The 12,624-nt window shown below is 37.9% G+C and overlaps 1 protein-coding gene across 1 annotated transcript in view; it reads right to left on the reverse strand.

The window, feature by feature from the left end:
* The window catches only part of PCDH15 (protocadherin related 15), a 743,595-nt gene that overhangs the window by 398,253 nt on the left and 332,718 nt on the right, over window positions 1–12,624 (reverse strand). The window contains exon 6 of the mRNA XM_056120664.1: window positions 3,772–3,891. Within this exon, the coding sequence (XP_055976639.1) occupies window positions 3,772–3,891 (120 nt within the window). The remainder of the gene's footprint in view (window positions 1–3,771; window positions 3,892–12,624) is intronic.

Here is a 12,624-nt window from a genome sequence, read left to right on the forward strand (position 1 = left end):
TGTGTATCCTCACCCTTCATGTTTGCTACATAACTATGCTGAAAGGGGTGAGAGGAGTCTAGACATTGGAAACTAGAGGAGGAGAATGGAGACTTTGGAGAATTTGGAGACTTTGGAGACTTTGGGGACTTTGGGGACTTGGGGACTTTGGGAATAGAAGGAGGACTAGATGATGACAATGCCGTAAGTAGAAGACTCTGAGACAAGGACGGAGATAGTGAAGGAGAGGACATTGAGGTCTGAGGAGACTGGGATGATGGAACTAAGATGACTGGACTATGACCCAAACTACGACTACAATTGTGCTGTAAGGGGAGATATCAGGCAATGAGGGGAGGAGAGAGTAATAAACCGACAGCTGACCAGCCCTATGTCCCATTTTCTCCATTCTCCTGGTCCTTCCTCTATCCGTAGTCGCTGTCACCGTCCAGCCTGGGGAGGCAGCTCTTGGCCACTGAACGTTTAATCCCTCACACCCCACCACATCCGTTTTTGTTGAAACTCACAAAAAATCATTTTGTGTAGTTGGAAAAAATCAAATCAGCAGAAAGAAGAGAGAGAGAAGAAAGTGAGGATGAGTAAATGAAGGAAGAATAAAGCAAATGGAAAAAAGGAGAACGAAGAATGAAAGAAAGGTGTGTGTGTGTGTGTGTGTGTGTGTGTGTGTGTGTGTGTGTGTGTGTTGTTTGGTTTGTTTTGATTTGGGGGCCACACCAGACTGTGCTCAGGGCTGACACCTGGCAGGGCTCAGAGAACCATATACCAGACTGTGCTCAGGGCTGACACCTGGCAGGGCTCAGAGAACCATATAGGTGCTGGGGATCAGACCCAGGTTGGTCAGACAAGTGCTCTGCCAGTATACTGTCAGTGTGACAGAGATTATTCTCTCCCTGAGGCTTGAGTAGCACAGCATCCTCAGTCAGACTGTTGCATTGAATGAGTTCTTTTTGACCAATGCTCCCCAAGCCACTAAAGCAACATTTGGGAGGCCAGAAATAAAAGACTAAACAAAGCATCAGAACTATGTACAGATGATGTGGTCCTTTTTCTGCAGCAGTCACATTTTGCTAAAATATATGCTTTCCCATTTGGTGATTTAGGAAATGAATATGACTAAATGGTTTAACCTATCTCTAAAAAAGAAAAAAAATATGTGATGTATAATTGATGATGAACTCACAAAACCATAAAAGGGAAAAACAGAAGGAATTAATGCACAGGAAGCAAAGGCTTTTAGTTTTACTGAACTTATAAAAGAGACTTAAAAATAACATGCATTTCCTCACACTGCATATTATCTTTGGATTTTTTTTAATTAACACAATGTAACGCCTGAAATATGTGACCTGAGCATTCTATACATAGTAGCATGTTGTTTCAACTGTAAACATGACCTTCCTAAAACATCAACTGGAAACATGGCATACACTTAAAATTATTTTAAAGACCTAGATTTAAAATAATTTAGGTTTTTAAAGTAATTAAAAATGGTGCAAGAGTGACTGTGCAGTGGGCAAGGAGCAGCAACCGACGTCTGATCCCTGGATGCCCGAGTTCAAGCCAGGAGTGAATCCTGAGCACTGCTGGGTGGGCCCCGCAAAACCCAACCCTCAACTTTCCAAAAACGAAAACAAAAGAACAAAACTAAAGAGAAAAGAAAAAAAAATTGCTTAGGTCTAGAAAGTGCAATCAGCTGTTTCCAATTTCCAGGGCAAAGACCCTGCCCACTGTACCTATTGTTCACCTCTCATGCATATTGTCCTTTCCTGATACATTCTCTTGATCTTCACAACGTGTTGTCTTTAACTACAAACAAACGTGTAAAGGCATAATTTTTAGGGTAAAAAAGAAGAAACCACAATTTTCCCAAATTTTCCTTCAATGTTTTTTTTTTTAATAAAAAAATTTGAAAAAGCGGGGCCGGAGTGATATTACAGCGGGTAGAGTGTTAGCCTTGCATGAGGCTGACCTGGGTTCGATCCCCGGCACCCCATATGGTCCCCTGAGCAGCGCCAGGAGTAATTACTGAGTGCAGAGGCAGGAGTAACCCCTGAGCATCTCTGGGCGTGACCCCAAAAAAGCAAAATAATAATAATAATAATAATTTGAAAAAGCTTGAGATAAGTGCCAACTATTTTATTAGAATGCAGTAAAGTGGGAGTGGTCTATGTGTTTCTTGTAAGTTATTGTTCTTGTAATAGCTTAGCAGTTGCTAAAATCTCTGGCAAATCACTTAGCCACTGAGAATATGTTCTCTCTTTTGGGATACATACTCTATTACAAAATGATTTCTGAGAATACAGTGGGATAAATTCATCACAACTCACTTAATTTTTATAATGAGTTAGTGAGTAAATCTTATTGTGAGCTCTCAAGCTTTGCACAAAACAAGTATTTGAAGTTGCTTTGAAGTGTTGGTGAGAATCACAAATTTTAAAATGATGATACTGTTACCTCAACTTTACATTCGTATAAAATGTATAAGAAAAACACTAATTAAAGTAACTCTTAAAATTGATTTTGAAACTATATTTTGGGGTATTTGAGAAGCTGGAAAAGGGTAAAAAGGATGAGGGAGGAGTCGCAGACAACACTGCCAGCTCTAGATTTCATCTCTGTTATGGAAGTAAATATCATCGTGTCCAAAGCGATGAAGAAGGCAAGAGAGATAGGACTGAGGGTAAAGCAGTTGCCTTGAATGAGGTTGGCCAGTTTGATCACTGGCACCATATCTGGTTCCCCACTCACCACTAGGAGCAAACCTCTGAGCACAGAACACAAGCAGATGTGATCCAACTTAACCAGCAACTCCCCCAATCCTCCCCAGCCCTGCCCCAAGGCAATGTTTGGTTTCTTGGCTAATTAAAAAAATATATATACCAAACATATACCTTGGGTCAGAAACATGGTTCAAAGAGCATGTGTACATGATCTGTACGCAGGAAATCTGGGTTAAATCCCCAGCACCTACTAGATCCCCAATATCTGAAAGACCAACAATGCCCGGGAATCACTCAGGAGAAACATGGGGATGGTCCCCAAAACAAAAACTAAATGGCCTCTAGCTAGACATTTTGTGCTCTTCAGTATTTTAGATTTCATTCTGTGGTGGTGGGTGGGCGGGGAGGAGGGGGGTTGGATTTATGAGAACTATGATCAGAAAACTTGTATTGTTGAACTGTCAGTAATAGTTTTATGACACATATGTATCACATTGATTATATCATCTCAAGAAATTTATTTAGAACGCTAGTGGGCTGGAGCGATAGCACAGCGGTAGGGCATTTGCCTTGCACACAGCCAACATGGCCGACCCGAGTTCGATTCCTCCGCCCCTCTCGGAGAGCCCGGCAAGCTACCAGGAGTATCTCGCCCTCATGGCAGAGCCTGGCAAGCTCCCCGTGACGTATTCGATATGCCAGACACAGTAACAACAAAGTCTCCAATAGAGACGTTACTGGGCCTGCTCGAGCAAATCGATGATCAACGGGAGGGCCTTTACTAGAGAGTCTAAAATAAGGTAGAAATCAAGAAAAAATGTCAAACTATGATAAAATATACTTAATGTATTGAAAGATATTTAAATTTTACCTATAAATATAACAAAACTAGCTTTTAAAATTTAAATGTAAATTTTAAAATATGTTTTAATTTTTTTCTAGTAATCATTATTAATATAGTTTTGGAGATGAAAAATAATACGGTAATGTATCAATAAATATAATTTTAATTCCTTTTAGGAAATCACATTGTTAAGAGGCATTTACATACCGGATCATCTGGATTATATTGAATAACATATTCTATCTGTCCATTTGGACCGTCATCTATGTCTGTAGCTCCATTGTCTCCTGAAAATCCTGTAAATATTGTGGTACCAACCGGAGTAAGCTGAAAAAAAATGAAAGACATCACTTCAAATAAAATTTCATCACGGGCATAGCAGTAGTGACACCATATAAAAATCAGCCACTTACTAAACAAAGGAAGAGTAGACAGCTTTCCACAACCATGAGCCTGAAGCATTTTTGAAAGAACACTTGTAAACATTACAGAACTGATCTTGAAAACATCTCAAAATCCCAGTCCTTGTTTTGTATAAACAAACAAATGGCCTTGATTCTGTGTAAAGCACCTTAGAATACTTAATTATCATCAGGACCTGTGTAGAAAAATTATCTCTTCTTCTTCCTTAATAAAAGTTAAAGTTTTAGAATATCTAAAAATGAGAATTTATGTTGCTTGAGAAAGTATGTTTCTTTAAAATCCAAAACCAAGTTAAGAAATCAGGAAATCCAGGTTGCTAATTATGTGCAACTGTAAAGTTTAGGAAGATTAGTTTGAAACAATAGATACTCAATCAGAGTAGAGAGGGGGTATTTCTTAAGTGCCTGCTTTATTGGTTGGATAGTCATTATGTGACAGAAATTGAAAAATTGGTTCTATCTTTTCATTTCAGACCAAACAGCAACAATAACAGAACAGCAATAATATTAGCTTTTAGACTAAGTTCTAGTTTTATTTTATTTCTTTTTATTGATCTCCAAGAGAAAAATCATTTTTCTTGTCTATTGGACTTTTACCTGTTGGATTCCTGTGACTAGAGTCTCTAGTCCTCATGCTTAAATTTGATATACTCAATCATGTTCAAATCAACTCTCAACGAAGGGGCACAGACACATTACCCATACCAAGTCAGAATATGGTGATTTTTTTTGGTGCCTTTATTTTGCATTTTATTTATCTAATATTTGCAGTGTCACTGTCACTGTCCTCCCATTGTTCATTGATTTTGCTCGAGTGGGCCCAGTAACGTTTCCATTTTGAGACTTTGTTTTCATTTTGAGACTTCTTGTTATTGTGTTTGGCATATCCGTGTGGGAGAGAGACGCTTGGTAGCTTGCCGGGCCCTCGGAGAGGGGCAGAGGAATAGAACCTGGCTCGGCCAGGCTGGCTGCGCACAAGGCAAACACCCTACCGCTGTGCTATCGGGTGTCAGTGTAAATAAAGTATTATCTGTAAACAAAATCACTCCGACTCTATCACTGTATCACTGTCACCCTGTTGTTCATCGATTTCCTTGAGCAAGCACCAGTAACATGCCCATTCGTCTTAGCCCTGATATTTTAGCAAGTGTCACATTGGAGGTTCCTTGAGGGTCAGGGTAATGAGACCCATCATTGTTACTGGGTTTGGGCATATTGAATACACCACAGGGAGCTTGCCAGACTCTTCTGTGGGGGCAGGATACCTCGGTAGCCTGTCGGGTTCTCCAAGAGTGAACACTAGACAAAAAGAGGTCGTGCGGCCGCACATGTGGCCAAGTGCTTCCAGGAGCTGGGTGTTATAGGCCAAGTGCTTCCGGGAGCTGGGTTTTATAGTCCCTGGGTCTTGGCCGTTAATGGGATAACACAGCGCTGGGGTAGTTGGTGGGTGTGACGCCTACACACTGGAAGAAAAGGGATCTGGGTGGAGGAGGCCTGGTCCCAATCTGAGCAGGGTTGGAGATCTCAGCCCCAGGTCCCGCACACCTGGGTTCCTCTGCCAGTTCCTTCATGACTCTATAGAGCAGACATTATTTTATTTTGGAAGATATAAATTTTATGAATTTTTATCATTTATCTATGTTTCTATGTATTTTCAGAAGAGCTTGAATTGTTGAAAATTTGTATTTTAACAAAATATTTGCATTCTTTCTGTTTTGAAAATAACTAACAAATTACAGAATAGCACTTGCACTTTTGTTTCCAATGAAATATATATCTCATTTTTCAATACTTGCATACATAACAAAATATTTGTAATTCTGAATTCATTAAAATGATGGCATACCAAATCTTATTTATTGCAGTAATACACAGATTTGTTACCATATCATAGATATTTATAATAAAAAGTTTTAATAGCACTATATCAATGTATTTAAAATGAATTATTGTTTAGAAAACAATAGTTTCCAATATTGTGCATGTTTCAGGAGTGTTTTCTTGCACCTGTTTTAAATCAGGTTGTCACCATGTCACCATCATATTCCAACACCTCAGTTTTCTTCATTCCTTCCATGCTGTGCATCTCCTATATCCTCTTCACTCTTAAATCTAATGCTGTAACCTGAACCCAGAGGTTAGATTTGGATTGTGTGTTTGTGTTCCCTTGCTTTATTTCTTTATGCCCCACCTAGGGTGAGATCAGCAAAATATCCTTATTCACTTCTGACTTACTTCCCTAAGCATATCATTTTCCAGTCCCATCCATATTGTCAGAAATGACGTTTGCATCTTTTCTTACATCTGAGCCATAGTCCATTGTGCATAAATATATGTATAACATATATATGACATACCTAAGTATATATATATATATATGTATGTATAAAACATCTTACCTCAAGTATAATTTGACCTCTAGTTCTTTCTTATGTTGACTGTTGTAGTGTAAATACTGCTTCAATGAACATAGGTTTATATAGATTATTTCAAATTGTTGTGTTACATTCCTCACATATTTAAATTGGAACTGACTGATCATGTGCAAAGTCTGTTGTGGTTTTTTTTTGGGGGGGGGGCGGGGACAGGGATGGTAGTCTATTTTTAAGAAATATCCCTACTGATTTCAAATGGAGTAAACTAGTTTATACTCCAACCAAAAATATAAGTAGATATTTTCTCTTAATATACTTGCAACCAATAGTTGCTTTTGCTGTTTGTGATATAGGTTATCCTCCTCAGCTATGACGTGATGTCTCATTATAATTTCGATTTGTGTTACCATGCTAATCAGTGGCAATCAGCATTTTTTCACATGGCTGTTTTTTTTGAAGAACCCTCAATTAATCACTTCTGGCAATTTTTGGCAAAATTATTTCTTGTGTTGAGTTTTATACGTTTTTTTTAATAAACATAACCCCTTTTTTGTTTTATGTGCAATTATATTTTTCTGCTCAGCAGGATGTATTTGTTTTAATTTTTGCTTTTTGGGTCACACCCTGCAATGCATAGGGGTTACTCCTGGCTCTGCACTCAGGAATGACTCCTGGCGGTGCTGGAGGACCATATGGGATGCTGGGGATCAAACTTGTGTTAGGTGTGTGCAAGGCAAAAGCCCTACCCACTGTGCTATCATTACAGCACCATTTACTTTACTGATAGTTTATTTCCATGTGCAGAACCTTTTTGTTTGAAGTAGTCCTCATTGTTTATTTTTTATTTATTCCTTTATTAGATTTGTGTCCGTAAAGACATTGTTGCTGAAATTAGTATTGTGAAGTTTTCCCTACCTTTAATTAACATTTTAATACAATTTCTTTACAAATGTGTTGTTTGAGAGTGAATAAAAGGAGTAGTCTCATTTGATTCTATATTTCAATGACTTGAATCTGGTATTTTTAAGGATACACTGTTATCTTCTCTGTATCATTCCAATTTTAGTGTATGTGCTGCCGAAGCGATAGCACAGCAGGTAGGGCATTTGCCTTGCACGCGGCCAATCCGAGTTTGATTCCTCCGCCCCTCTCCAAGAGCCCAGCAAGCTACCGAGAGTATCTTGCCCACAGGGCAAAGCCTGGCAAGTTACCCATGACGTATTCGATATGCCAAACACAGTAACAACAAGTCTCAAAATGGAGACGTTACTGGGCCCGCTCGAGCAAATCGATGAACAATGGGAGGACAGTACCAGTACCAGTACCAGACATACAGATATATATATATAAATATATATACATATATATGTTTATATGCATATACACATGCATGATACATATATCATTTATATAAATATAAACTCATTCATCTACTCGTGTATTGTACTTGGGTTGTTTTCAGATCTTAGCTACTGTAACTTTTTAAAAATATTGATAAACTCATTTTATGAGGACTTATAATTCTTTGAATTCGTAATTCTGTTTAATTCAAAGCAGAATGCACAAGTACAACTCCAGTAGATTTTGGCCTATTTCTTGAATGGTATTGTCTAAATTTGTCCTTTCAGTTCAGTTGTTTTAAGATTCTCCCCTCTACTTTGAGTCTGTGATTCTAATTGTTGACAGTAAATATCTCAGGTAATATACTAAATCATTATTTCATCATTTGCATAGGCTAGTCTAAAGGGAGCTCTCTCTATATCTGTGCATCTAAACCAAACATAGCAGTACAGATTGTTGAAATCCATTAATTTCTACTACCAGAAATATCAAACACTATATCACACACATAAAATGTAAAATGTAATATAAAGGCCCTCCCGTTGATCATCGATTTGCTCGAGCGGGCCCAGTAACGTCTCCATTGGAGACTTTGTTGTTACTGTGTCTGGCATATCGAATACGTAATGGGGAGCTTGCCAGGCTCTGCCATGCGGGCGAGATACTCTCGGTAGCTTGTGGGGCTCTCCGAGAGGGGCGGAGGAATCGAATTCGGGTCGGCCATGTTGGCTGCATGCAAGGCAAACGCCCTACTGCTGTGCTATCACTCCAGCAATGGTTAATAGAAATAAACACATTCTTTCATAATCAATCACTTAGGTGCACTCATATACAGGTTATGTTTTACAATGTTTGATGATAATATAAAAGAAGTAGTTAAGAAAAATAAGATAAAGCACTTTTGGCAGACAAACAAGATTAACAAGACCTTAGAAATGGATTACACCAGGTGCAAAGAAGCAAAAGAGGGTGGGCCAACACAACGTTTAAAAATAGTCCATTTCAACCTTTTATTAAATTTCTTTTCTTACCAACAGAATTGTATAATCACAATATCTTTGTAGAGACAAATCAGAAATATATACGCATATATCACTCCTATTTTTACTATAAGACAAAGGCAAACGGACTTTGCAAATTTTTGAGCATTAAATGGGGCAAAATTCTACACATGGATTAAGATTTTATTATAATCTTTGTTGTCCTCTACATTATTATTCAAAGTTTTCAGGGCGCATCTGCCATACAGATGGCCATGTTCTGCCCTTTAACATTTCAGCAAGATTCAGAAATATATATTCGGTTTTGTGAAGGGCATTCTATGCATGAGATGATTATCAACTTGGGCAGCTGCCTGAGGGTATCACTTACTCATTTAGTTCTTATGTTTCCCACAAATGTTATTATAGAGAAATCAGGAAGTACATGCAATGCAGAAGTAAATACAAATACAAAATTTTAAAGAAAATCAAAGAAGAAAAGTTTATATGTTTTTTAATGTACATAAAAAGTCGTATGTGAGTGTAAATAAAAGTGGGGCATGTTTGTCTTGTGATTCATAACAACTAAACATAACGTTAAAATGATAGCAATGCTTCAGAGATAATTTTATTAATTTTACTCCTAATATTTTTGTACAGAAGACTTGTATTCAAGTCACTATTATATATATATATATATACATATATATATTATTATATGTGTTTCTTAAGTTTTTCAGCATCTTGCAAACACTAAGTTAAATAATCAATCATTGATCCTATGAGGAATATGGGATTGTATACTGTTATGACAGAACATAAGGTGAGTCTATAAGTTTCTGGTCACATTCTCATCAGCTGATCAATGTACAACCTTGTTTGAACTGACTTTTTATTGAAACACACTATCGTGTAATTTTATACATCAACACGGACAACAATTAACTCACACACTGTAACTAATGTCTGAATGAATCTTTTCTAACATGTTATTTTTTTCAGTTTTCTTCTTATGTTATAAGCACCAGAAAACAGTTTGTGATAAACTTTAGAATAATTTTTTAACAACAACACAAATAACAAATGTATATAAAATTTGAGAAATTTAGCATTAAATAAATTGTAGATGTTTATTTAGTTAATGAAAAATTTTTAAAAAATGCTAGTAGAACGTAACTTTGTTTGATTTCATTAGAAATGCATATGGTAGGTGAGTCAAAGCACTTTACCAATATGCACGTCTGAAATATAATGTGAATGAGCTAAAAATGTCCATTGTATTAAATTTTAAGTTTTGGCTTTGTAGGGTTGTGTAACCTGATTCTCTGGAAGATCTTAATTGGGATTTCTTCACAGCGCTTAGAAGGTACTCTGGCCCATAGTAACATTCATCTGTAAATTCAACCAAGGTGGGTTAAATCCTTTTCAATTTCTTGGTTCTTTTTGTTCCCCCATACTACTTTATTTTTCATATTTTCTCTTCCCTTGCCTCCTGCCAGAGAAAAGTTATTTTCTGTAAGGGTTCATGTAATTTGATTGCATGTTCCAGGATAATCCATAAGAATCCTATGATTAATTTAGATTATCTTTATTATGGCTGCAAAGATCTTCTGATCAGGGTAACAGAGATTCAGAGAAATGAATTACTATTAGAACCATCATAAAGTTTAAAATAAAAATTATATATAATACTGTATTTTTATGTTTTTATTTCAATTATTTGACAAATACTTTCTTTTGGATACAATATTTTAAATGTAATTGAATTCATAATTACTATAACATTTTAGAAAACTGACCTTTATAATTTTGAATATTCTCTCATACTCTGCCAATAATTTTTTGCCAGAAAATGTATTTGTCTAATGAAGTTTAAGTTACACAGCATTTGCACAGTAATGAAATGCATGGATATCTGCATTCATTTTTTTCTATATTTAAAATAGTTCAACTCATATATTTTTAACTATGGCTTATATCAGTTATCTTATATTGTTAATAAAAGGTGAAGGTAAAGGCCCTCCCGTTGATCGTTGATTTGCTCGAGCGGGCCCAATAACGTCTCCATTGGAGACTTTGTTGTTACTGTGTCTGGCATATCGAATACTCTCGGTAGCTTGCCGGGCTCTCCGAAAGGGGCGGAGGAATCGAACTCGGGTCGGCCATGTTGGCCGCTTGTAAGGCGAACACCCTACCGCTGTGCTATCTCTCCAGCCCATATTGTTAATGTTTATATTATATTTTTATAAAAAGTATATTTTATTTACATCAAATCAAAACATTGATTTATGCAATCAATAGTTATTTAGAATTAGTTGTGCATACGAACAAGTTTTTCAAATATTTTATGAATTATTTCCACTGATACCAAGTATTTACATTTCTTTATTGAATTATTAATTTCAAATACTCAATTTATTTATGTTTTCCTAACTCTTCTACCTAATATCAAGAGACTCATTTTGAGAGAATTTCAGAACACATTTTGCAATGCAGAAATGTCAGCACCACCAAGGAGGACTGCCAAGGCCCTTAAATGTGGGTCAAAGATTATGACAAATATTTGGAAATGATCACTCTGGATAGGAACTGCATGCTAAAAGTAGATAAAGGAACCAACATGAGAACCTCTCAGTATCTGTGTTGCAGATCATAGTGCCTGGGGGTGCGCAGAGAGAGAGAGAGAGAGAGAAAGAGAGAGAGAGAGAGACAGGGACAGAGAGACAGAGACAGAGAGACAGAGACAGAGAGACAGAGACAGAAACAGACACAGGGACAGAGACAGAGACAGACAGACAGAGACAGAGAGAGTCACAGAAAGAGAGAGGAGATAAAGACAGAGAGAGGGAAGGAGAGAGAGAGTGAGAGAGGGAGGGAGGGAAGGAGGGAGGGAGAGGATGGGAGGGAGGAAGGGAGAGAGAGAAGGGAGGAGGGAGGAAGGAGGGAGGGAGAGAAATATGGTGCCTGCATAGAGGCATAGAGCCATCAAGGTATAATAGGGGAGCAGGGGTGGGAAATGATCCACTGATGGAGGGTATCAGATCATTGTATGACTGAAACCTGACCAAGAACAACTTTGGAACTGTGTATCTCATGGCAACTTAATTCAAAAAATAAAAATTTTAAAGTCGACCAAGGAAAATAAATGACCCTTTCCTTAAGAATATTGAGAAATTATACACATGTGAATATGAGAGTAAAGGTAAAGGTAAAGGCCCTCCCGTTGATCATCGATTTGCTCGAGCGGGCCCAGTAACGTCTCCATTGGAGACTTTGTTGTTAACTGTGTCTGGCATATCGAATACTCTCGGTAGCTTGCCAGGCTCTCCGAGAGGGGCGGAGGAATCGAACTCGGGTCGGCCATGTTGGCCGCTTGTAAGGCGAACGCCCTACCGCTGTGCTATCGCTCCAGCCATGAGAGTAATACAATTAAAGTATTTTTAAGTAAATGGTAAAAGATAATTTTACCATCAGTTTATGATCAGATAAAGCTCACACAAGTTCTTTTTTTTACAGACGTATAAATTTTAGTGACTAAGTTTCAGTCAGGGCTGTAGCGATAGCACAGCAGCTAGGGTGTTTGCCTTACACTCAGCCAACATGGCTGACCCGAGTTCAATTCCTCCACCCCTCTCAGAGAGCTCAGCAAGCTGCCGAGAGTATCTCGGCCTCACGGTAAAGCCTGGCAAGCTCCTCATGACGTATTTGATATGCCAAACACAGTAACAAGTCTCACAATGTTACTGGGCCTGCTCAAGCAAATCGATGAACAACGAGAGTACCATGACTGTGACCGTGATGTTTCAGTCATACAATGATCTAGCACCATTCCTCTACCAGTGCCCAATCTCCACCACCAATGTCCCCAGTGTCCCTTCCAACACCCCACCTCTTTCCACTCCTTGCCCCTGTCTTATTTTTTTTTCTTTTGGGTCACACCCG

The sequence above is a fragment of the Sorex fumeus genome, unplaced genomic scaffold (genome assembly GCF_029834395.1).
Source record: "Sorex fumeus unplaced genomic scaffold, SorFum_2.1 ptg000043l, whole genome shotgun sequence".
Lineage (NCBI taxonomy): Eukaryota > Metazoa > Chordata > Mammalia > Eulipotyphla > Soricidae > Sorex > Sorex fumeus.